Source organism: Hemitrygon akajei, chromosome 22, assembly GCF_048418815.1.
Source record: "Hemitrygon akajei chromosome 22, sHemAka1.3, whole genome shotgun sequence".
NCBI classification, from domain to species: domain Eukaryota; kingdom Metazoa; phylum Chordata; class Chondrichthyes; order Myliobatiformes; family Dasyatidae; genus Hemitrygon; species Hemitrygon akajei.
This window is the reverse complement of record NC_133145.1, coordinates 18,316,157-18,343,422: the sequence shown is the minus strand read 5'-3', so window position 1 is coordinate 18,343,422 and position 27,266 is coordinate 18,316,157. Positions and strand designations below refer to the sequence as shown.

At 41.0% G+C, this 27,266-nt stretch overlaps 1 protein-coding gene across 1 annotated transcript in view; it reads right to left on the bottom strand.

Annotated features, from left to right (window-relative positions):
• LOC140715000 (uncharacterized) overlaps positions 1–14,295 on the bottom strand; it is a 60,294-nt gene extending 45,999 nt beyond the window's left edge. The window contains exons 1-2 of the mRNA XM_073026749.1: positions 13,727–14,295; positions 7,746–11,413 (exon numbers count right to left, since the gene is read on the bottom strand). Coding sequence (XP_072882850.1) covers positions 7,746–11,390 — 3,645 coding nt within the window. The 5' untranslated portion in view covers positions 11,391–11,413; positions 13,727–14,295. The remainder of the gene's footprint in view (positions 1–7,745; positions 11,414–13,726) is intronic.
• Positions 14,296–27,266: the final 12,971 nt, after the last annotated feature.

Sequence of the window (27,266 nt, the reverse complement as noted above, 5' to 3'; positions counted from 1 at the left end):
GTGTTATGTAAAAATAGAGGGGATAGGTTGAAGATGAGAAGTAGGAGGTATAGAGGGCATCTGATGATCCCCTCTCACCACATGCACAAACATGTGCGCATGCCCACACACAATGCCTGAAAAGTTGGTGGAGGCTGTTATTCTCACTAGTAAGGAAGCATCATGTCAAAAACTTGAGCAGAAAAGAAAAGGGACACAATGTAGATAAATGTGACTGGTACAGATGGTGCAATAGTCCTACTTCTGTGCAATCCAACTTTATGACTCTATAACACTAACTCGACTCGGTTCTTTTGGTACAGTGCTGTACATTCAGGGAGAGGATAGAGTTAAGAGGAGAAACTACATCAGTTTCCACAGAGAACCACATTAGGCCATATGGCTAAGTAGTTAACTAGATTACTGGTAAAAACCAAGTAATAAGAGAAACAAGAAACACTGGATCTACACCAATATAAAGGTTAAATGTTAACATTGTCTAAAATGCAACATTATGGTTTAGCAAAATTTACAGGAACAGTTCCAGGTTAATGGGCTAGATCATGCTGGATGGACAAAGGTCAAGGCTTCCATGTTATAACCCTTCGATCAGGCAAAGCAGACCACGTGACAACTGGATCCCAAGCAGGGGAAGCCACACCTTACCCCAGCACCTCTCTGAAGGCCTCCCTTAGCCTTATGTAAATCTGGCCTTCTCAAGTTCAGCAACAGAGCTCTATATTTCTGCACTGCATTGCACAGGCCCCAAAGTAGAATACATGTCGAACAGTGGTTCCCTACAGAACACAATAAAGCACAATCCAGCCCAATATCTGTTAAATCAATTGCTTGCTAAATAATTCATGTAGCTTCAGGCTCTGTGTATGTATTATATAAACACACACAACGTTGGATAGATAAAAGGGAATAATGAAGTGCAGTTACACTGCCGTCAATGCAACTTAATTTTACGTTCAATTCACAAAAAACTTTCGTACAAGTAGCAGTTCAAAAAAACATGACTTTCATCAGATTTTAAGTAACTGCACCATTTTTCTGCAGCATTCCTCAATGTAAGTACTTGTTTTACAACTGTAACTCCAGAAGGCATCAGGAGGCAATAAGTAACTTAGGAACACACACTCAAACTCAGCAGGTCAGGAAGCACCTATGGAAATGAATAAACAGTCGACACTTCAGGCCAACACCCTTCTTCCTTTATCCTGAAGAAGAGTGTTGGCTTGAAATATCAACTATTTATTTATTTCCATAGATGCTGCCTGACCTGCTGAGCTCCCCTGGCATTTTGTGTCTGTTGCTTTGGACTTCCAGCATCTGTAGAATTACCGTAGATTCTGGACTACAGAGCGCACCTGATTAAAAGCCGCTGGCTCTAATTTTAGAAATAAAATCAATTTTTTACTTGTACAGGCCGCACCGGATTTTCGGCCGCAGGTGTCCCACGTTGTAATATGAGATATTTACACAGAAAGATATTACACGTGAGGATTTTTTAACTTTTAATTAAATCCATATGGTAACATAAACAAATACATATTGCAAATGCTTTTTTTCGAACCGTGCCTGTAACGCGGCTACTTTTAAATATACGTTGCGTATACTTTTTTACTGAACAACATTCCAATATCTCCTAACGACTGGTAAAAAATATATATACTGCAGCCTACCAGGAAAAGTTATTGATCACCTTTAACTTAAAAGCAGCGTTCGCTCAGATCCAATGCCGCTCGCGTAATGCCGCTCGCCCCCCTCCTTCCCGTTTATCGCAAACTGGCATTTTTCCCACAAGACGCGGCGAAACCGGGTGTGACGTCATAGCATCCCGCGATGTAGTACAGAAAACAAATATAGTTAAAACACTTCTAACTTTAACTAGAAAATGAATTACTAAGCGAAAATATTATAAACTAAATAACTGCCATAAAGGCAGCACAATGCTTTTCTTCGAGTGTTTTCCATGTTGATGAGGGTGAGTACAAATGACTGATTTACAATAATTTAATTGTGAAAGTGCGCTTGATTTATCGTACAATTTCATTGGACCTCTGTGAACTACTCATCAATTTTATTGGTCTACTGTTACGAGGCAAAATGTTTTTGGCGGCATGAAAAAAATCATGCATTAGCTGCACCGTATTAAAGGCCGCAGAGTTCAAAGCTGTTCAAAATGTGGGAAAAAAGTAGCGGCTTATAATCCGACATCTACGGTACTCGTGTTTAAGTAGCTAGAAAACTTCAAATATAGGTTGAGTACACTAACCAAAATACTTGGGGCTGGATTTTGGATTCTTTCGGAAGTTGGAATATATAATAAAATAGCTTGGGATTGCCATAATTTTTGACTCTAAATTAACGCCCTACCAGTAGGCAGTCCTGGTCTTACACTTGTGTACTTAACAGTAAAAATTATTAAGATACCATGAATAAAATGAAAATATAATGTGTGCAGGGTAACAAAAGCAGCACAGTAGCATCAACAGAATACCTGTACGGAACAAAAAACAATGCCAGGCTTTCAGTCTCCATCTATGATGCCGTGTTTTGATTAAAAGGTTACAGTACACTGTATTTGAATTTTACTTGCTGTTAGGGTTTCTGTAAGGTATAAAAAGCAATTAGCATCATAGACTTGTTCTGTTGCTAGATTTTTGTGATCAGTAGACACTTTAAAAAATGTAATCCATGCCTTTTCTTAGATTTCTGCAACCAGCCCCCTAAATATTCACAACTACCTTCAATTTTCAGTTCATTATAATAGATCTTTACTTGTTTCATGTTCTGCATACTGCTGCGGCATATGTTCACTATGACACTGACAATACATAGTTGAGATCTTCATTTTTTGCTTTATGCAGTGTTTTTCTATTTTTCATTACATACATGAGGTTACTTCTCAGAATTGCCTGTGATTTGCAGAGACCTGTGCATTGCCTGGGAAGCTACCCAGCGTCTTGTGGAATTTTCCATGTGACGTCAGACAAGTGGCACTCAACCTGTATGGTAAGGTTGTTTAGAGCACTGTGTGGAGCAACTGTGTGGTATATCACCTATATAAAAATTAATTTCATTCTTGCTGGACTCGTCTCTCTCTAGTTTTACTGAGCAAACCAGGAATATAATTTTTGTACTCAATACTATCCCATCATTTATTCAAAAGAGTAAATCTTTGCTTTATAAAACACAGGACAATACAGCACTGTACAGGCACTTTGGCCCATGACATTGAGCCAACCTTTTAACCAAGATCAATCTAGAGCTTCCCTCCCGCATAGCCCTCCACTTTTCTTTCATCTATATGCCCATCTACAAGTCTCTTAGATGTCCATAATGTATTTGCCTCTACCACCCCTGGCAGCACATTCTATACACTCATCACTCTAAAAAAAACCTACCTCTGAAATACACCTTATACTTTCCTCCAATCACCTTAAAATCATGCCCTCTTGTATTAGCCATTTCTGCCCTAGGAAAAAAAGCGCTGACTGGCCACTTTGTCAATGCCTCATCATCTAATACACCTTTATCAAATCACTTCTCATCCTCCTTTGCTCCAAAGAAAAAGCCCTAGCTCACTCTGCCTTTCCTCATAACACAAACTGTCTTATCCAGGCAGCATTCTCATAAATCTCTACACCCTTGGTAAAGTTTCCATATCCTTCCTATAATGAGGCAACCAAAAACGAACACAATACTCCAAGTATGGCTTCATCGGAGCTTTATAAAGCTGCAACATTACCTTGTAGCTCTTGAACTCAATCCCCTGACAAACAAAGACCAACACCTTCTTAACCATCCTAAGAATGTGCACGGCAACTGAGAAGGATCAGTGGATATAGAACTCTAAGATCTCTCTCTTCCTCCACTGCTAAGAATCCTGCCATTAACCCTGTACTCTGCCTTCAAATTCAACCTTCCAAAGTGAATCTTTTCACTTTTCCAGAATGAACTACATTTTCCACTTTTCAGCCTAGCTCTGCATCCTGTCACTATCCCGTTGTAACCTACAACAACCTTCTACGATATCCATTAAACTACAAACCTTCATGTCATCTGCAAACCTACCCTTCCCCTTCCTCATCTAAGTCATTTATAAAAATCACAAAGAGCAAGGGTCTCAAGAACAGATCCCTGCTGAACACCACTATTCACTGACCTCCAGGCAGAATTCACTCTATCTACTAACACCTTTTGCCTTCCATGGGTAAGCTTACTGTGAATCCATGCCACCAAGTTTCCCTGGCTCCCATGCCTCCTGACATTCTAAATTAACCTACCATGGAGAACCTTGTCGAACTCCTTACTAAAATCCATATACACAAAATCCACTGTCCTACCTTCATCAATCTGTTGTGACTTTCCTGAAGAATTAAATCAGGCTTGTGAGGCACAAACTGACCCTCACAAAGCCAAGCTGACGCTCCCTAATCTGACAATACTTCTCCAAATGCTTGTAAATTTTGTCTTTAAGAATCCTCTCCAATAGCTTGCCTTCCACTAAAGTAAGACACACTGCTCTATAATTCCCAGGATTATCCCTATTACCTTTCTTGAACAAAGGAATAACATTTTCTACCCTCCAATCTTCTGGTACTACTCCTCTGACCAGTGAAGATACAAAGATCATCAACACAGGCACAGCAATTTCTTTCCTTGTTTCCCATAATTACTGGGGTATATCCTGACTGGCCTGGAAGCCTTATTTATCCTATGTTCTTCAGAAGTTCCAGCAAATCCTCTTCCTTAATCTCAACATGTCTCAGCAGTATTACCCTGTTCTATGCTGAATTCATATTCGTCAAGGTCCCTCTCACTGATGAATAATGAAGCAAAGTATTCATTAGGGACCTCCCCTACCTCCTCCATTTGCAGACTTGTTTCCTCTTTTATCCCTGATTGGTCCTACTCTCACTCCAGTCATCCTCCTATTCTTCACATAGGTGCTTTATGGTTTCTCTTAATCCTATTTGCCAAGGCCTTCTCATGTCTCCTTCTCGTTTGCCCAAGTCCCTTTGTAAGTTCCTTCCTGGCTAAATTGTAACTCTCAAGACTCCTGTCCAATCCTTGCTTCCTAAACCTAGGGTATGCCTCCTCCTTCCTGATTAGGTGCTCCACATCTCTTGTCAACCATGGTTTCTCTACCCTACCATCCTTTCCCTATCTCAATGAGATGAACCTATAGAACCCTATGTTAGTACTTTCTAAATATTCCCCGTACATCTGTTCCCAATTTATGCTCCAAGTTCCTGCTTAATAGCATAATTCAGCCACCCCCAATTAAATATTTTTCTATAACCCCCCTCCCAGTTACTATCCTTGTCCAAGGCTAGGGTAAAAGTCATGGAATTGTGGTCACTGTCTCCAAAATACTCTAAACCCTCTCCAACAGCTCTAGCAAATCTGCCCACAAGGATATTGTTTCCCTTCACTTTTGTGCAGGTCATACTTTCCCAGAGGAGATTCCAATAATCAACAAATCTGAAACCGTTTCCCTGCACCAATTCTTCAGCTATTCTTACCCTACCTCACACATGGCACAGACAGCAATCCATAGATTATTACCCTTGAGGTCCTGCTTTTTTAGCTTCCTACCTAGCTCCATATATACATTCTTCAGATTCTCATCCCTTTTCCTAACGTGTTGTTGGTACCAATGTGTACAACAACTTCTGGCTACACAATCTCCCCCTTAAGAATGTAGTGGACTCATTCTGAAATGTCCCTGACCTGGCACGTTGGAGACTATATACCACCTATATACATCCACAAAATCTTCTGTCTATTCCCCTATCACTACTGCTCTTCTCATCTTTCCCTTTTTTCTTTATTGGGAATATCCCCAGCATGGAATCAAAAGACCCAATCTTAAATCTCTGTTTAAGTAGTCCCTGTGATTGGAGTCTCTGACTCTGAATTATGGTTAAAATGCACCACCAAAATATTTAAACTTCTGCACTAGTGATTCCCTTTAATTGGTTGGGATTTGGTAGCTCCACAAAATCACTTCCATGTACAAACCACTTTATGTGCTGATATAAAGATGGTTATAAGCAGAACAGAAGTTTCTTTGTGGCGGACCCTTGCATTTCCAGCTCAAGGTTTTTCATATTTTTCAAAGGAAAAATGTAAAAGCAACTGTGCAATGAAAAATAAACACAGGAGCAAATATTGCTATGTCTCTGGAGAATGAAACAAAGAAATCAAAGACCTTTTAAGAAAGTTCCTCTACACTGTACATTATCTTGAGACATCAAACTCAGCTCTTCATGTGAAACACAAACCTTCAGAATAATGACTATGAAATTCAGAAACTAAAAAACCAGTATGAATAATATTACTACTTTTGTTAACTAATCACACCTACTTCAGCCTTTATATACAAGTTTGGCATTTTAAAATTATCTCTGGACTGATGACAATGGACTTCAATATTGCTATAAATGGAGGTTAATTTGAGCTAGTGGCCTTGTTTCGTTACAGTGACATGGAATGAATACAATCAAGTCTCATTACAGCTACCTTGTAGGAGTGCCAAGGCCTTGTCAACTATCTGTTATATCAGTATTTGACTTCCTGTACTAACTACAATCAAATTTCCACTGGAACCAGAGCAACTGTTTTAACAAATTCTTAGAATAAACTTTAACATACTTCCATTCTACAAAACTAGATGTAACATTGCAAAATTGTACAAGACGCTCCAAATCAAGCCTTGTCCAAACATACTGCACCTGCATATACAGATTGGACCTTAATCTTATCTTATATCTGCACTCAATTTGAGTATTTCCAAAATTACAAATGCTTTGAGGCTCTCACTAAAATGTTAACTTAAAATGAAAAAATTATAAAATTCTAACACAATCAGCAGCTGTAAATTGTGACAGGAACTTACAAATTCAGACAATATTTAAGGGTGAGAAAGTGGGAATCATTAAGAAATTCTTCTGGATTCCCTTGCTTCAAGTTATAAATGGGATGGTTGGAAAAATTGGGTACAATTGAATGAGGGGAGGGAAAGGGGAAGAAAAGCAGTAGAAGATCATAGATTAAAAGAGATAATGGAGAAACAGACAGTACAAATGATCAACATGGGCTTTGGCATTTAAAACTAGGAACCACAAGAAAGGGTTGTTGACCAAACATGCAAAGCCTATCTATCCCTCAATAATGTTCAGGAAAAGTCAAGCTTTAGGAAACTGGAAAAAAATAGTTACTACACCTTTCATTTCCTCTCTTTAAAAAGCAATAACTTTCCCACACAAAAATGATTTACCTTGAAATAACATTTAAATATTGCACTGCACTACACTGTTATCAAACGTGGCTAGCCAGTTAAACAAGTGAAGCTCTAATCACAACCACAGAATAAGACTTTCTCCTTTTGCCTTTGTAAAGGTTTCAAGCTGGAACTGCAAACCATGCTATGTGCCTCATCGAATTTCTGCTGCAAACTTACAATGCAAAGTGGTTATAAAATCCAACTAAAAGATTCTCTGAACATTTCAACTCAAGCTTAAATTTAAAAAACTGATCTCCCTCTACAGAAATGATTCATTACAATGAAAATAAAGATAACACAAAAATATTCTTTCTCTGAATATTCTGAATTGCTAACATATGATTGTAGAACATTATAATGTTGATGCAATATCTTTCTTTCATTTACAATAGCACAGGAGATAAGGACTTCAGAAACAAAATGATTAAAGTCTGTAGAATATTCCACAATTCATTGCCTTACTTACCGCTTCCTGTGCAACGCTGATAGCTTCCAACAACCCATACAACTTTCCTCTCACAAGAAATACACCAGCACACCAAGTCACACAGTCTTCATGCATCCAATATTCATTAGCATCCATTGGGACCAATGGGGGCTGATACCACTCTTCCAAAGTTGGCTCATTCTTGCCCTTCTTACTTTCTGAACATTTTGAGCTCTCTTCTGTCCCATCAACACCTCTACGCTTCTGGCCACGAGTTATTGTCCCTTCCCTCGTTCTAGATTCTTGGTTTTGTCCAGTTGTTTTATTTACTACATTCCTAATGGAATTACAAGTAGAGCTGGAGGCAACAGTACTTGCTTGCTCAGTCTTTACTTCTTTAGATTGGAAAGTCTGATTGTTGGAAGATGTATATCCCCTAGGATAGAAAGGTCCAAAAAGATCACCTTGCTCCATTGCATTTGCAGACAAGCCACAAAGACAGCAGACTAGAAAGCTTTTATGAGTAGCTTCATTTACTACAGGGCCCAGTGTCATGCAAGATGATTTTGGAACTGCACCATGTGACTGCTGCTGGGAATGTTTCTTTTGTTTAAGAATATTATTATCCTCTTCCGAATAGTTCACTACTGTACACACTGAATAACCCTTTGCCTCTACCCTAACATAAGGTGAAAAGCTATCGTATCTTTCTCGACGATCCTCAGCCTTAAGAGACAAGGCTCTTAGCTTTATCTCAGGCTCTTCAGGAGCAAAGACCATTGAGGGCCGTCCCCGCTGTGACTGCCGCTTTTTACCTGCTGACTTATGTACCCTCTTCCTTACTTTGCCCTGTGTTCTTGGCTGGGAAGACTGTGGCCGGGATGACACGCAGGCATTCCTGGAGCTTCCTGAATGCTTTCTCCTGTTCCCATTTACACATTTGAGATCAAGCTTGGCAAACTTATGTTTGTCTCCTGAACTATGGCTCTCCCAGTGGGCTTCAGCTGGCTGCTTTGAAGACGAAGATGCATTGCATAAAGATTTGCCGGAAGAAACTGGAGTGCTCAGTTTTGTTGCACGTCCATGGCAAGAGCCTGGAATAGAGGTAGATTTATTTCTGTTCAATTTCTCCACAGCTGCTGTACTGGTTTCCTCTTGATTTGCCTCACATTGTTCTTGCATTTTACATGACAAACTTGTTTTTTGCGAGGAATCCTTGATGCAAGGAAGAGATCCAGCATAGCCTTTGGACTTCTGTCCTGCAATGGAACTAGATGACTTGTGTCTCGGGGGCTGAAACCTGGTGGGAGTAGGAATTGATCCATCTTTGCTTCTTCTCAGTCTCTCACCAAGGTTATTAGATGTTCTTGCTTTCGGTTGAGTGACAATATTTTGCACAATTTGTTCCAGCCTCATTCCTCTTTGTCTAGGTGGCAGAATTTTCCTTTCAAAATGTTTGGGTTCAGCATTCTGGAGTGGTCGATCTTCAAATGTCTGATTCAAATATTGTTGACATGCCCTTTTCTTCTTATTTTCCCGAACTTGTGGCTGATTCCAGTCTTGTGGTGAATCCGTCTTTGCAACCAAACAATCAACAACTTCATCATCAGAGATGCAAACCAACTCACTGTCCTCATACTTTGTGACAAAGGTCTGTTTTCTCCTGCTTGGGAGTTGCTGCTCTGCCTGGACAGACAAGGCTTTGCATATATTATCATGAGTGGGGCTTGGGCCACTTTTACTATCACAGCTCTCAGCAGATTCTGCCTCCTCTTCACCACCAGTATCTTTGCCAGACTTGGATAAAGACAGACTCATAGAAATGCTGCATGACATTGAAGCAACATTATTCCTTTTCAGGTCCAACACATATCCCCGAACATCACATTTCCCCTCAGTTTCGAGAACATTTAGTTTATGCAATTCAAGAGAGCATGGCTTAATCTTAGGATGGTTACTTTCGGAAGCTGGTGACTTTGACAAAGTAGGAAGAATTTGTTTATTGAACGAGGTCAAATTTCTGCTATTATCATGTACATTGTTATCTATCTGTGGCAATTCAGGGATCAAATTTGGTTCAGCCACAAAGAGGTTATCATCTGTATCATTAGCACAAATTTCTTCATTTATTTTCCTACAATTATTTTCATTATTTGGAGACTGTTCAGTTACTTTAATATTTGATGTCTGATCTCCACTGGATGGAGAAGTTGTATTATCTGCTGTGCTGCAAATGGCTTGCAACGAGCTATTATTTTGAGTGGCTACAGCATCCTTTCCAGAACAATGCATTTCTCCATTCTTTAGGTCAAATGATAAAGCTATTTCTTGGTCATGTAAACACTCACCAGCTTTCGGACTTTGTTGTGATATATTATCAGTTTGGAGGACTAAACTGTTATCTGAAGTATAGCTGCTGCCATTTTCAGAATTCGGCAACATGTCACTGCAGCATTCGCTTGGTGCCACTTTGTAACCTGATGATGTGTTGGTCCCAATACTCTCTGTGTCTTCCCAATCATTACTATCTGCACTTAAACTTTGTGACAAATGTGTGGAAGTAGAAAGTGTTTTACATGGCGAGTCATCATGTTCCTCTTCTGTCAAAACATTTGTACACGTTTTCCCAAAATTATCCCCACTCAGGCTTTCTTCAGAGTTAACAGACACTGCTGCCTCTGAAAGTTCATCATTTTCTGTTTTTATTGTCATTGTGGTCTGATCTTTGTAACATGTGTTTAAGTTGCACATAGACTGAAGGTTCTTCTCTACATGTTGACTGCTGGAAGTTTTAATCCCAGCAAAGACACCAGCACCATTTTGCATTTCAGAGTGGTCCATCCTGCCCAGCAGGTTATTGCTTTCACACTGTTCATTGTTGTTTGGTCTGTTTTCTGACTCAGTCAGTTTCATTGCAAGCGCTTCTGAGTTTTGAACAAGAGTTTCAGCAGAACTTACAGAGTCACTCCACTTATCTTCCTGACCCATTGCTCTAGAAAACGGGCAAACAGAGTCCAGTATTTCCACATCAGAAGAACTACTAGATTGTTCATACAAAATGTCCTCTGTCACATTTAATCTCTTTTCAAGTGGACTATCAGATTCATGGACAGTGGTCGCCACTAAAGGTAAATCCAGGTCCAGTGCCTTTAGTCTGTGGGGGTTCACAGTGCTGCAGTCTATTCCATTTTCAAGTCCTCTTCTAATGGATTCCAGATCACCAGGCTGTGCTAAAACAGAGTTCTCAAATGACGTGTCAACAAAATTGGTAGGTGCAGAAGAATCAAAGGAGGATGACAACATCTGCTGTGACTGCACACAAACAGATGGAATAAAGAGAGATGGTAATGGTTGCTCATGCAAGGAATGCTGTAGTGTCCGTTGGGAAGAAAACAGGTGGGGCCGATTAACGTAAGAGACAGTGACTGTAGTACTTGAGATTGCATCGTCCAGGTGAACCTTGTCAGTCGGAGGTACGGTGTTGGTCTCTAAGTCACCAGGTGTGTTCTTACTACACATGCTGTATTGGGTATCCACGGTCCCACTATCTAAAGGATCATTTGCCTGTAGCCCTTCTCTTTGACTTCTTGTGCAATCGACAGAATAATCCACAGGGATACTGAAATTAATTAAGTCATCCTTTCTGCTTTGTAACCCTTCAGCCTGGTCCTGACTTGACTCCATTACAGGAATTTCTCTGCTTCACTCTGTTTTTTTTTAGGAGAAATAAAATAAAAAAGGATTTTGTTATTAATTAAAATAATTACAAAAAGAACCAATAATATAAATAGATTAAAAAGTTTGAAAATTACAGAGTAATCATACAGTAAACAGATGAACCAATAAAACAAATCAGCATTAATGTCACAATGCATCGTGGAAACCCCTTATACACTTATTTATAACTAATCAATTTGCAAAATTAATGACAGAGATCTTCACAGTGATGAGACACAATGCAATTTAATTTTAGTAAAAAATAAAAAATACAAGAATGCTCCACTCCTTTCAAAAATTACATCATGATTCACCATTCATCCAAATTTTGAAACAGCAGAGCTTTTCAAAGACTGAAGAACTTTGACAGTGCAGACTGGATTGTCAATTAAATTTGAACACTCAAGTTTTAGAGCAGAGTGCTTCTGTTCAAAGAAAACTGATCCAAGCTATTTTTTCCTTAAAAGAATTTTCTTTTTTCTATATCTTTGGGATCTAGTGTTGAATGAATTGTGAAATGGAGCAGGGCATCTTAAGAAAAGGAAGCAATTTTTAGAGAGCTGTGGATCTAAATGGGGCTGTATTCATATTTGGAACTGAGTTACATTATTATTGAAAAGCAACCTTTTTTTTGTTCCCTTCTAATTTCCTTAATATTTACTCCTCTCAAGTCAGATCCATATATTTCAAAGTCATTTGGGAATCATTTTAAATTTTTGTTTTAAAGACTAAAATCAGTAATTATTAAATGCCCATCATCAACCTCCCTGTTCACATATTTTTAGTTACTCCATCACATTGTCCCTGTATAAATTTCATCAATGTTCAATACATTCATGAAAATAAGTGAAATATTCATTGTGGTTCAGATACAGGAGACCCATGAAAATATATTTTACTTATACTGAGACAACTTTGTGATTATGTATAATGTAAGAAAATTTTAATTGATTTAATCAATATTATGCAAAATTGCATTTCATCTTGAGTTTAACAATTGCTCAGATTCAAATATAATTTAAAACTATGCATAAGAATTGATTCATTTTCACAAATCATGTCCATGTTCAACCAGAAACATCTGCAAAAAGAATACAAGAGGATGAAACATTTCCTACCAAACTACATGTTCCCAATTAATCCTTATACTAACATCTGATGGAAGCTAACAATCTGTTTTACACATCACATTGTCTTCACCAATAACTAAAAGCAGAACATAGTAGACAAAGAAAGAACAGTTAGTTGCCCAGTTTAGATTCAGAAGTTTAGCATCCATTTTTGGGAATTATGTGGAGATCACAAACAATTAAACTGGAGGTCTATGAAGCAAAAACAGATCGCCAAGGCGTTATCCTTTGTCCTTATGAGCAGCTTCATCAAGACACAAAGCCCATCGCTTCAGTGAGAGCTGCATGCACAGTCTCATTCATTTCTGCTTAATTACCATAACACACAGAACAGCCACATCCTAAGTGGATGGAACAAGACAGCACACGTGATCTCATAACAGACACCAAGTGCATGTGCAAGCTAAGGCAGGAAATGAAAATGCTTCTATAAAGGTTTTGGTTGCAGCGAGGTACCTGTGAGGTAGAGGGGGATTTCACAATGTTTTGATCCGGTGAAATCTTTTAAAAAATGTTTTAATGTAACAAATAATATAGTACCAAGTAAAATTATAATCTTAAATGTTAATGACGCAGAAAAATTATAGCGCTTTATCAAAATCTCGCATTTATAAACACATTGATTATTCTGGTATCGTCAGTGAAAGTAAATTTGTTAGTCCACATCCTAAAGTACATCGTGACAACGGTGAATCAGCAACTTAGTTATAAACTCCGGGGGCCTTATCTTCTTGCGCTTATTTTCTTAAATAACGTTTCCACAGGACACTAGGTTTTATTAATATAAGGCAAGTTCCTTTAGTCCATCTGAGAAACATCTTTTTCATATTGCTATAGCCATGATTCGGTCAAAGCTAACATGTTTAAAGAGCTGTTTCCGAATTTAAATAGGAAATGTCAGTTACTCAAGAGTTCGGTGCGGAACAAGTAAAATCCCATCGTGAACAAACGGGGAGGGGGGGGGGGAAGGACTGACAGAACCGTAAGATTATGACAAAAGGAATAAGTCGCCACATCTTCACCCACGCACCGTAACTCGTGGCAATTTAGTCCCACATTAGTTTAATAGGAAGTAAAGCAGAACAAAGAGTTTGTTATTGTAGTTAGATAACAATATTATGTAACGCGTTTGTATACGAATACGGTAACTGCAAAGCGTGGTCAAAACATTACCTTCCTCAAGTCTCATCAATGAAGGCTGAAGGGCTAGACTTCGATTAGCAGAGGTTGTCGGTGGTACTGTAACCGACTGCAAAGCGGCCTGGAGCGGAGGCTGGCAGAGTTTCACAGAGGATGGGACTCTGCCAGATCCCCTTTGTACGTCTGCCCGAGAAGGTCTGAGAACAACATCACGATGAACGACCAGTCCACATGGGGGGCTGTTCCAAACAAAGGGAAACACCGCCGTCGCCCCTCTCACTCTCTCGCCCCGGGCCTCCTTTCCACTTTAAGCACTGCTCGCCCAATGGCTAACGAAGCCTTCGGTTGAAGGACGCCCGACCTGGTTCACAGAGCTGTTCGGACACGGGGCTACCCCCTCTCGCCGGTTCGCTGATTCACTCACTCCAGCCCCAGGCTGTGTAGGCCGCTCCCAGGCCTCGCGGTGTTTGGAAACAAAGGACGGGAAGTGAGGAGGCAGAGCCGGCGTCGCCGACGTTTCCTCCCCGTCGTGATTGGAGCGTTTGTTTTCCCTTTACCTGAAACCACTTGCGTTCAGCGCTGTTGCCGGTCCGGCCGTTGAGACTGTCACTCACCCACTGTCTCCATGGTGGCGGCGCGGCTGTCACTCATTCGACGTCTCCACAACAACGCCGGACGGCGGTCACCATAGCAGCGCTTTGCGGCTGTCGCTCAAGCGGCGGTCGCCATGACAGCGGCGCGCTCTGCCTGTTGTGGTTTGGGCTCCCAGGCCTTTCATGCACATGCAGTTAGAAAGACAATGTTGCAAACTTCTAAATAAGCATTCGCACTTGTTTTTTGACTACGGAATCACATCAAAGTATTTGGAGCCCTTTAAGTCGAAACAAATATAAAAATGAGCTATGAAAAACAAAAAAAAGCCTACAATTCTATGATACATAAATGGAACGTTACCATAAAGTCGACCACAACACGTCACTAAATTTGTAGCAAGGTAGAAGCAAAGCCCCGAGGAAAACAAAAATTAGCATGCATTTATTTGTGTTTTGATTTACCAATAATTTATCCCACTACAATGCTAATGATAAATCCTGAAAATAACTATTTCATATTAAACATATAATAAGATGTTTCTCAGTGACCTGAGATCAAGTTACCATTGTATTTTAAAGTACATATTTGATCCAAAGACCAAGGAAGACTGCACATCATAGATAATCTGCTAATCTATCTTCACTGTATCATTTTAAAAATGTAGGTGAAGTGTTAAGATCTATGCTGCATTAAGGGGGCTGTAGAAATTATGTGGCAAACTTATGGGAGTAAACTAGAAAAATACAGATACAATACTTTTGATAAGATTGAAGAGCACCTAACTATGTAACAAGGTCTGAAAATACAGAATTAAGTTTTAATACTTAATAACACAATAATTAAGACCATTAGACATAGGAGCAGAATTAGGCCATTCAGCCAACATGTCTGATCCACCACAGCTGATTTAGTTTCCCACTCAAACCCATTCTCTTGCCATATCCCCCATAACCTTTAACATGCTTACCAATGAAGAACACTTCAACCCTCGTTTTAAATATAACCATTTATCAATTACAGCACAGAAACAGGCCATCTCGGCCCTTCTAGTCCGTGCTGACGCTTACACTCACCTGGTCCCACTGGCCTGCACTCAGCCCATAACCCTCCATTCCTTTCCTGTCCATATACCTATCCAATTTTTTTTTTAATGACAATACCGAACCTGCCTCTACCACTTCTACTGGAAGCTCATTCCACACATCTACCACTCTCTGAGTAAAGAAATTCCCCCTTGTGTTACCTTTAAATTTTTGCCTCCTAACTCTCAAATCATGTCCTCTTGTTTGAATCTCCCCTACTCTCAGTGGAAAAATCCTATCCATGTCAACTCGATCTATCCCCCTCATTATTTTAAATACCTCTATCAAGTCCCGCCTCAACTTTCTACGCTCCAAAGAATAAAGACCTAACTTGTTCAGCCTTTCCCTGTAACTTAGGTGCTGAAACCCAGGTAACATTCTAGTAAATCTTCTTTGTACTCTCTCTATTTTGTTGACATCTTTCCTATAATTCAGTGACCAGAACTGTACACAATACTCCAAATTCGGCCTTACCAATGCCTTGTACAATTTTAACATTACATCCCAACTCCTATACTCAATGCTCTGATTTATAAAGGCCAGCATACCAAAAGCTTTCTTCACCACCCTATCCACATGAGATTCCACCTTCAGGGAACTATGCACCATTATTCCTAGATCACTCTGTTCTACTGCATTCTTCAGTGCCCTACCATTTACCATGTATGTCCTATTTGAATTATTCCTGCCAAAATGTAGCACCTCACACTTATCAGCATTAAACTCCATCTGCCATCATTCAGCCTGCTCTTTTAATTGGCCTAAATCTCTCTGCAAACTTTGAAAACCTACTTCATTATCCACAACGCCACCTACCTTAGTATCATTTGTATACCTACTCATCCAATTTATCACCCCATCATCCAGATGGGGTGTCCAATATATCCAATAACTTGGTCTCCACAGCTGTTTGTGGCAATGAATTCCACAGATTCACTGTCCTCTGGCGAAAGGAATTCCTCCTCATCTCTGGTCTAAAGGGAAGTCCCTGTATTCTGAGGCTGTTCCTTGACTGTCCTACTATGCCCTCTCTCACATTTGGTAGCCTACCAAATATTTCCTCTAAGTTGCACCATCGCGCAGCCACTGAAACACTCCCGCACACATAGCCTTTGTTGCTGCTCAGCTGGAATTTCCTTTTATATGATTTTTTTTATTAAATGCTGTACAGTTTTCAGGCTGTGTAAAAAATTCCTGCTCAGAAGAGAATCAGGTATATTATCATGGGCATGCATGTGACATGAAATCTGTTAACTTAGCAGCAGCAGTTCAATGCTATATATAATTTAGAAGAAAAAATAATAATGATGAATAAAATAATACTAATAAAAAATAAAATAAAATAATAATAATGAATAAGTAAATCAATTACAATATATGTATATTGAATAGATTGGAAAAAACAGAAATATTGTATATTTAAAAAGTGAAGTCCAAGGGTTCAATGTCTATTTAAGAATCGGATGGCAGAGGGGAAGAAGCTGTTCCTGAATCACTGAGTGTGTGCCTTCAGGCTTCTGTACCTCCTACCTGATGGTAACAGTGAGAAAAGGGCATGCCCTGGGTGCTGGAGGTCCTTAATAATGGATGCTGCCTTTCTGAGACACTGCTCCCTGAAGATCTCTTGGGTAATTTGTAGGCTAGTACCCAAGATGGAGCCAACTAGATTTACAATCCTCTGCAGCTTCTTTCAGCCCTGTGCACCCACCCCATGCCAGACAGTGCAGCCTATCAGAATGCTCTCCACAACACAATGATACAAGTTTTGGACTGTATTTGTTGCATGCCAAATCTCTTCAAACTCCTAATGAAGTATAGCTGCTGTCTTGCCTTCTTTATAACTACATCGATATGTTGGTACCAAGTTAGATCCTGACACCCAGGAACTTGAAACTGCTCACGCTCTCCACTTCTGATCCCTCTATGGGGATTGGTATGTGTTCCTTCATCTTACGTTCCTGAAGTCCACAATCAGCTCTTGGGTCTTACTGACATTGAGTGCCAGAAGGTTGCTGCGGCACCACTCCACTAGTTGGCATATCTCACTCCTGTACGCTCTCTCATCACCACCTGAGATTCTACCAACAATGGTTGTATTGTCAGCAAATTTATGGATGGTCACAATTCTATCTCCTTTACCATAGCATCGGAGGGGGATAGGAACAGACAAGTTAGGGAAACATTTATTTGGAGTAAGGGGAACTATGAGGCTATCAGGCAGGAACTTGAAAGCATACATTGGAAACAGATGTTCTAACGGAAACGTACCGAAGAAATGTGGCAAATGTCCAGGGAATATTTGTGTGGAGTTCTGAGTAGGTATGTTCCAATGAGATATGGAAAGGATAATTAGGTACAAGATCAGTGGTGCACAAAGGCTGATGTAAATCTAGTCAAGAAGAAAGAAGAGTTTACGAAAGGTTCAAACAACTGAATAATGAAATGAATCTAGAAGATTATAAGGCTTGCAAGAAGGAGCTTAAGAATGAAATTAGGAGAGCCAGAAGGGGCCATGGGAAGGCCTTGGCGGACAGGATTAAGAAAACCCCAAGGCATTCTACAAGTACGTGAAAAGCAAGAGTATAAGACGTGAGAGAATAGGACGAATCAAGTGTGACAATGGAAAAGTGTGTATGGAACCAGAGGAAATAGCAGAGGTACTTAATAAATACTTTGTTTCAGTATTTAGTACTGTTATGAGTGATGAACAGACCTGATAGACAATGGGGTGCAGAGTTAACCATTCCCAACCTCCGCCCCGAGAACTATGAACTATTGCTGTTGTTATGCTGCTCATGATAGAGAGAGACGAAACACAGGCACGAACATTCGCTACAGATAAGAGAGAGAGAGACTGTTGATTTATTATCACTCTTCCTGGATTATTTACTTACACTACAAGGACGTTACTTTGCTCGTTAACGTTCCTCAGGAGATTGCAGGAGTGGCCTGATTTGATGGACACAGTCATTCAGAATTGATGGATAGCTGAGACCCTGTGAGTAGGGATAAAAAGACAGGTCTGGAGAGACACCCTTCAGACACACCAGTGGACACTGATTGAGTGTTGGAACCCACAGGAAAGGTGGGGGCTTCGGAGACTGAACCAGGAGATCGGTCAGTAAAACTCACAGTGTTACAGCAGGGCCGGTGGGGACTTGTGTGTTTGTCCACTCATGCCAGAGTGACGAGTCCACCACAGAAGAACGGTCTAGCAGAAGGACGAAGGGGTCATAGCTGAATGACCACCACAACAACGGTGCAACGGAATCAAAAGGCAACAGGAAGGTTTGCTGACTGCAGCTGCTTAATCTCTCGCTCTCTCTCTCCAACGATTACAACACAACAAGCATAACTACCTCAGCACTCATGAACTGAACTGAACTTTATACTTTTCTATGACAATTCATTTACCCCTAGACATCGATAGAGCTTGTTTATTATTGCTTATTATTATTCCTACACTTTTAGGTTTATTACTGCTAACTTGTTTTGCTTATTTTACTAATAAACACTTTTGAATATAGTACCACCAGACTCCAACGGATACTTCTATCTTTGCTGGTCTGACACCCAGTTACAGGGTATGTAACAGTACAGAAAAGGATCTTGGCGATTTTAGAGCTGACTTGCAGTGGACTGAAAAGCTTGAGAATGTAGATATTATGAAAGAGGATGTGCTGGAGCTTTTGGAAAACATCAAGTTGGATAAGTCACCAGGACCGGACGGGACATCCCCCAGGCTACTGTGGGAAGTGAGGGAGGAGATTGTTGAGCCTCTGGCGATGATCTTTGCATCATCAATGAGAATGGGAAAGGGTCCAGAGAATTGGAGGGTTGCAGATGTTGTTCCCTTATTCAAGAAAAAGAGTAGAGATATCCCAGGAAATTATAGACCAGTGAGCCTTACTTCAGTGGTTGGTAAGTTGATGGAGAAGATCCTGAGAGGCAGGATTTATGAACATTTGGAGACATAATATGATTAAGAATAGTCAGCATGGCTTTGTCAAAGGCAGGTCGTGCCTTAGGAGCCTGATTGAACTTTTTTGAAGATGTGACTAAACACATTGATGAAGGTAGAGCTGTAGATGTAGTGTATGGATTTTAGCAACGCATTTGATAAGGTACCCCATGCCAGGCTTATTGAGAAAGTAAGGAGGCATGGGATCCAAGGGGACGTTGCTTTGTGGATCCAGAACTGGCTTGCCCAAAGAAGGCAAAGAGTGGTTGTAGATGGGTCATATTCTGCATGGAGGTCAGTGACCCGTGGTGTGCCTCAGGGATCTGTTCTGGGACCCCTACTCTTTGTGATTTTTAAATAAATGACCTGGATGAGGAAGTGGAGGGATGTGTTAGTAAGTTTGCTGATGACACAAAGGTTGGAGGTGTTGTGGATAGTGTGGAGGGCTGCCAGAGGTTACAATGGGCCGTTGATTGGATGCAAAACTGGGCTGAGAAGTGGCAGATGGAGTTCAACCCAGATAAGTGTGAGGTGGTTCATTTTGGTAGGTCAAATATGATGGCAGAATATAGTATTAATGGTAAGACTCTTGGCAGTGTAGAGGATCAGAGGGATCTTGGGGTCCGAGTCCATAGGACACTCAAAGCTGCTATGCAGGTTGACTCTGTGGTTAAGAAGGCATATGGTGCATTGGCCTTCATCAATCGTGGGATTGAGTTTAAGAGCTGAGAGGTAATGTTGCAGATATATAGGACCCTGATCAGATCCCACTTGGAGTACTGTGCTCAATTCTGGTTGCCTCATTACAGAAAGGACGTGGAAACCATAGAAAGTGTGAAGAGGAAATTTACAAGGATGTTGCCTGGATTGGGGAGAATGCCTTATGAGAATAGGTGGAGTGAACTCGGGCTTTTCTCCTTGGAGCGACAGAGGATGAGAGGTGACTTGATAGACAAGATAATGAGAGGCATTGATCATGTAGATAATCAGAGGTGCTTCCCCAGGGCTGAATTCGCTAGCACGAGTGCGCATAGTTTTAAGGTGCATGGACGTAGGTACAGAGGAGATGTCAGGGATAAGTTTTTTACGAAAAGAGTGGTGAGTGCATGGAATGGTCTGCTGGCGGCTGTGGTGGAGGCTGAAACAATAGGGTCTTTTAAGAGCAAACACGAGGAAATCTATAGATGCTGGAAATTCAAACAACACACACAAAATGCTGGTGGAACACAGCAGGCCAGGCAGCATCTATAAGGAGAAGCACTGGCGACGTTTCAGGCTGAGATCTTTCGTCAGGAGTAACTGAAAGGAGAGAGACTAAGAGATTTGAAAGTAGTGGGAGGAGGGGGAAATGTGAAATGATAGAAGACCGGAGGGGGTGGGATGAAGCTAAGAGCTGGAAAGGTGATTGGCGAAAGTGATACAGAGCTGGAGAAAGGAAAGCATCATAGGACGGGAGGCCTCGGGAGAAAGAAAGGGGGAGGGGGAGCACCAGAGGGAGATGGAGAACAGGCAGAGTGATGGACAGAGAGAGAGAAAAAAAAACAAACAACTAAATATGTCAGGGATGGGGTAAGAAGGGGAGGAGGGGCATTAACGGAAGTTAGAGAAGTCAATGTTCATGCCATCAGGTTGGAGACTACCCAGCTGGTATATAAGGTGTTGTTCCTCCAACCTGAGTGTGGATTCATCTTGACTGCAGAGGAGGTCATGGATAGACATGTCAGAATGGGAACGGGACATGGAATTAAAATGTGTGGCCACTGGGAGATCCTGCTTTCTCTGGTGGACAGAGTGTAAGTGTTCAGCAAAACAGGTGTTCAGAAAAAGGCCCCAGACAGTCCTTCCAGGTGAGGCGACACTTCACCTGTGAGTCAGCTGGTGTGGTATACTGCATCCGGTGCTCCCGGTGTGGCCTTTTATATATTGGTGAGACCCGGCGCAGACTGGGAGTCCGTTTTGCTGAATACCTACGCTCGGTCCGCCAGAGAAAGCAGGATAAATAGAGGGCTATGGGTAAAGCCGAGGTAATTTCTAAGGTAGAGACATGTTCGGCGCAGCTTTGTGGGTCGACGGACCTGTATTGTGCTGTATATTTTCTATGTTTCTTTGTTTTCTATGTTTCTCTGGTATTTGAATTATACCTAGCCACACAGTCATGTGTATATAGAGAGTAGAGCAGTGGGCTAAGCACACACCCCTGAGGTGCACCAGTGTTGATCGTCAGCAAGGAGGAGATGTTATCACCAATCCTCACAGATTGTGGTCTTGCAGTTAGGAATTCGAGGATCCAGTTGCAGAGGGAGGTAGGTACAAAGGCCTAGGTTCTGCTTTCTCAGTCAGGATTGTGGGAATGATGGTATTAAATGCTGAGCTATAGTTGATGAACAGCATCCTGACATAAGTGTTTGTGCTGTCCAGGTGGTCTAAAGCCATGTGAAGAGCCATTGAGATTGCATCTGCCATTGACCTATTGTGGCGATAGGCAAATTGCAATGGGTCCAGGTCCTTGCTGAGGCAGGAGTTCAGTCTAGTCATGACCAACCTCTCAAAGCATTTCGTCATTGTCAATATGAGTGCTTCTGGGCAATAATAATTAAGACAGCTCACTTTATTCTTTTTGGGCACTGATATAATTGTTGCCTTTTTGAAGCAAGTGGGAACTTCCACCCATAGCAGTGAGAATTTGAAAATGTCCTTGAATACTCCCACTAGTTGGTTGGCACAGGTTTTCAGAGCCTTACCAGGTACTCCATCTTGCGGTACATCCAGGTACTTCTGCCTTGCGAGGGTTCACCCTCTTTAAAAACAGTCTAACATCAACCTCTGAGATAGCGATCACAAGGTCATCAGGTGCATCAGGGATCTTCACAGCTGTAGTTATGTTCTTCATTTCAAAGCGGGAGGAGAAGGCATTGTGTTCATCTGGTAGTGAAGCATCGCTACTATTCGTACTATTGAGTTTCACTTTGTAGGAAGCAATGTCTTGCAAACCCTGCCAGAGTTGCCATGCATCTGATGTTGTCTTCAACCTCATTCAAAATTGTCTCTTCACCCTTGAAATAGCCCTCTGCAAATCATAACAACACGCACAAAATGCTGGTGGAACTTAGCAGGCCAGGCAGCATCTATAAGGAGAAGCACTGTCAACGCTTCGGGCCTGACGAAGGGTCTCGGCCCAAAGCGTCGACAGCGCTTCTCCCTATAGATGCTGCCTGGCCTGCTGTGTTCCACCAGCATTTTGTGTGTGTTGTTTGAATTTGCAGCATCTGCAGATTTCCTCGTGTTTGCTCTGCAAATCATACCTAGTTTTTTGGTACAGGCCTGGGTCGCCAGACTTGAATTCCACATCTAACCTTCAGCAGACGACGTACCTCCTGGTTCATCCACGGCTTTTGGTATGGGAATGTACAGTAAATTTTTGTAGGCACACACTCATCCACACAGGTTTTAATGAAGTCGGTAACAACTGCAGCATATTCATCCAGATTCGAAGATGAATCCCTGAATACAGTCCAGTCCACTGAATCAAAGCAGTCCTGTAGGTGCTCCAGTCTATACCTTCTTGCTTCTCTCTACTGGTGCTGCAGTCTTCAGTCTCTACCTATACTCAGGGAGTAGAAATACAGCCAGGTGATCAGACTTCCCGAAGTGAGGATGTGGAACAGCATGGTGGGCATTCTTGATGATGATGTAGCAATGGACCAGTGTGTTGTTTCCTTGGGTATTGCAAGTGGTCTATTAATGGTAATTGTTTAGTAATATTTTTCAGACTGGCCTGGTTAAAATCTCCCAAAACAATGATGAAGGCATTAGGGAGTACTGTTCCTTGCATGTTGATCCCATTGCTCAGATCATCTAAAGCCTGAATTACATTGGCCTGAGGTGGAATGTAAACTGCTATCAAAATGACCCCAGAGAACTCCAGTGGTATGTAAAAAGGACGGCACTTAACTGCTAGATATTCCAGGTCTGGTGAGTAGAATTAGGACAGCACTGATATATTTGTGCACCAAGAAGAGTTGATCATGAGGCATACTCCTCCACCTCTGTTTTTGAGAGACTCTATAGATCTATCCTGGCAGAGTATAGTAAACCCATCTTCTCTGTGGATTGTTACCTTGTCGTGGTGGAGAAGCTTGTGTGGTCCTGAGATCCCAAGAGTGATGCCATCTGGAGCTCTGCTCCTGGTAGGGTCACCATGGCGGTAAGGTCGAGGGTGAGGTCCTTGACAAAGAACAATCCAACCAAGACCTCAACGGTGGAACAGGCAGATGAAGTTACTTCAAACTCAATGGCTGTGAAGGCAGATGAAGGCTGCAACAAATCCATCAGCTCCAATCGTCGTGGTTTCCATGCCATCGGAATCGGTTGGTTTGTGAAGTATTGTGTGCTTCTTGAAGTGCAACATCAAGTACATGTTAAACAATTACACACACAGGCGTCTTCACTCTGTGGAAATGGAACGAAGACCATCATCCTCAACCATGAGGGATAGCCACGACAGGTAAACCCATCGATCTGAATTGCTGAATCTGGTACGGAAGGGGTTAACCAGGATTCTCTGAAACAAAGGACACATGTGGTCTTAATGTCCCTCTGATTCAGCACCCTAGCTCTGAGATCATCAATTTTATTCACTAGAGATGGTAGGTTTGCCAGCAAGATAGTTGGTATAGCAATGGTTGGTCCACGCAGGTGTAAAAAGAATTAGAGAGAATGTTGTTGATAGGTTTCAGTAAGATTTCCCCCTCATTCTCCTTTACTTCAGCAAGTACAGGTCCAGAGCCATCAAAAACTTCTCATACTTTAACCCTTTTAGTCCCAGGATCATTCTCATGAACTTCCTCTGGACCCTCTCCAATGCCAGCATATCCTTGCTTAAACGAGGAGCCTAAAACTGCTCATAATACTCCCAAGAGCAGTCTGATGAATACCTCAGCATTATGTCCTTGTTTTTATATTCTGCTCTTCCAGAAATTAAGCCACCAATGAAACAAACAGAGGTGTATTTATAACAGAGAGAAAATAAAATAACCAGAATATTTTCCAGTTTCCAATGCATATTTGAGAAATTCACAAAAAATAGTGTGAAAAGATTAAGCATAGAATATTAGATAAAAGATTACTTCTAGTAATCCTGTAAAGGGAAAATAAGAAGTTGTTAACTGAAATAAATGTAAAATAATAAAGAAAGATGCTCTTTATTCACTTGGAAATTCAAAAGCAAGTGATGGAACACCAATTACTGAATGTGACTTTGGAATCTATTGGATGTTCCTTGATGCATAAAATCCGTATCTCCTGTTTAAGCAGATAGATGTCACTCGTTTATAACAGTGATAACTTGTACTTCATCGTGTTCACAGCAGAATCATTTCCATTTCAAACAAGGTTGTCACATTTGCCTTGTTTTGTGTGATCATAATTGAGTGTAGGCCACTATGTTTGTGTACAAGTTGAAGCCAGGACATTCCTAAAACATAAGAGCCTGCAGATGCTGGAAACTGAAGCAAAAATCAAGCTGTTGGGGGATCCAGTAGATTAAGCAGCAGCTGTGGAGGGAAATTCATTCCTAGATGGCTTCTCTTTGCCCCATTACCCCAATGGCATTTAGAGCAGCAATGAAGGTCGTCCATCTCCTTCACTGTGTCAGAAGTTTCTGCTCGGTTTTCACTATTGTTAGTCATTCAAGTCCTGGGTGGAAACTCCAGAATAATGTTGCACTCGGATGTAGGATTCTTCATTGTTGTTTCCGTAACAATTTTGTTTTACCAGTCAGGATTGTTATTCCTGTGCTGAACCCCCAAACCTGGAGGACCAGTGTATCACTCTTAGTCTGGCCTCTACCCTTTGACCTGTTTGGCATGGGTGGGCCGAATAAAACCAAAGCATAAGACCCTGACTTCAGCCAACATAGCTTTGCAAGTCATAGAGGCATGCAAGCCTCCTAACCCTCACACTGTTGTGGTCCTCTTGGAGGTCCTAGATGGTGCCTTCAGTTAAGTGCTTGTATATGGTGCTGCAGGTCATCTAAATGTCTTGTGAATGTTTAATGATGTTCTTTTGGTTTGACTGCAGGCCTCCAGAAATGTCTGTTGGACTTCAAAAGCTCAGCAGCATCCTTTTGATCCATCCAGCTCTTGCCTTCCTCTTTCAACTTCTTGTAGTCCATTTCAAGAAAGAGGGAAATGCTAAGTACACATAACAAGTCCATAGAGCTACCTTGGTATTTCCACACTCCCTCCATTCCCATAATGTTTGCTTGAAGTCTTCATTATCTATTGCTGGACCTCCAATGTGAATACTACTTCTACATGCATCTTAGATCCTAGAGCATGGAAACAGGGCCTTCAGTCTGTCCTTGGTGCTGACCAAGCCAGTCCCATTTGCTTGTGTTTGCCCCATATTCCTATAAACTCCTTCTATCCATGCACTTCTGCAAGTCCTTTTGAGTTTTATTATAATCTTTGCCTCAACCACCTTCTCTGGCAGTGCATTCCATACATGTGCCATCCTCCTTTGCTCCTCAAGTCCTTTTTAAATATTTCCCCTCCCACTTCAAATCTATGTCCTCAACATTTTTAGTTCCCTTTCTGTGTATTTTTACCCTATCTATGTCCCTCATGACTTTATACACCTCTATAAGTTCACAATTCAATGTCCGACACTCCAAGGAATAAAGACCTGTCCTCTCCTCTTTCCTTTTCAGGATCTTCTTTGATACATTTGAAAATAATGAAAGACATTTAGCTGGTGATTGAACAATGTCAATTATAGCATTGAAAACAGCCTGGGAAAGGTGGTTGGATAAGCATAAGGGGGACTTAGAAAAAGCTAAAGATAATAACACAGAATTTTTTCCTACCACAATAATCAAAGGAACCACTGAGATTAAAAGACCAAAAACAGACTTGAGACAGAAGAGGAACACAAGATAGTAGATACTTTGAACAGCTTTTTCATTCAAATATTCATAATGCAAGATGTGAGTAATGTTTTAAGACCATAAGATATAGGAGCAGAAGCAGGCCATTTGGCCCATTGAGTCTGCCCCACCATTCTATCATGGGCTGATCCAAATTTTCCAGTCATCCCCGCTCCCCTGCCTTCTCTCCATACCCTTTGATGCCCTGGTTAATCAAGAACCTTAAGCAAAATCTAAATCTTTTGATATTAACTAAAGAACAGTTGAATGTTACAACATGGATTTTTTTTGGAGAGTGAATAAAAATGGATGGAGTGAACTTCCTTAACTAATCCTACAATTTTTCCCCAATTAAACATTGAGGAATAGCTATACCCATGCTCATGTCCAAATATTAAAGTATTGGCTGGGAATTCAATGAGAAATATACAAGTCAATCACATTTCCACTCATTTTCTTATGTTCAGTATCTGGAGAGACTCTTTAATGTTATTTCCATTCAATACCAGTGAAAATACTTTCTACAATGATAAGCTTATTTCATACCTGGTGAATTTCAGGTGGGGTGGGATATCCTTGGGAATCTATCAATACTTCCAACCTTTCTTCCTAAAGTTATTTAGAATATCTGCATCAGAAGTGTAAAACGCTACTGCAATCAACTTGCCCAACTGTGTTTGTAATGCTCGGGTGGAAGAGGCTGCAGAAGTCTGGAAAAGTTTTTCATCAAACACCACACCTTCAAAGCTATCACTGACAACCTCCTGTTCCTATATCTTTAAAGTGAATTTTATCATATTTAATTATTTTAGCTTGGGGAATTGAAAACTAAAGTAGGGAGGTAAAAGTAGAATTTATTATCAGAGCACATACACGTCACCACATACAACCCTGAGATTCCTTCTCCTGCAGACACACAGGAGGGAGGGGGAGAGAGAGAGAGAGAGATCACTGAACACCCACCCCCTTCCACTCTTATCCTCATTTTTCTTTAATTGCAACATGCTATTG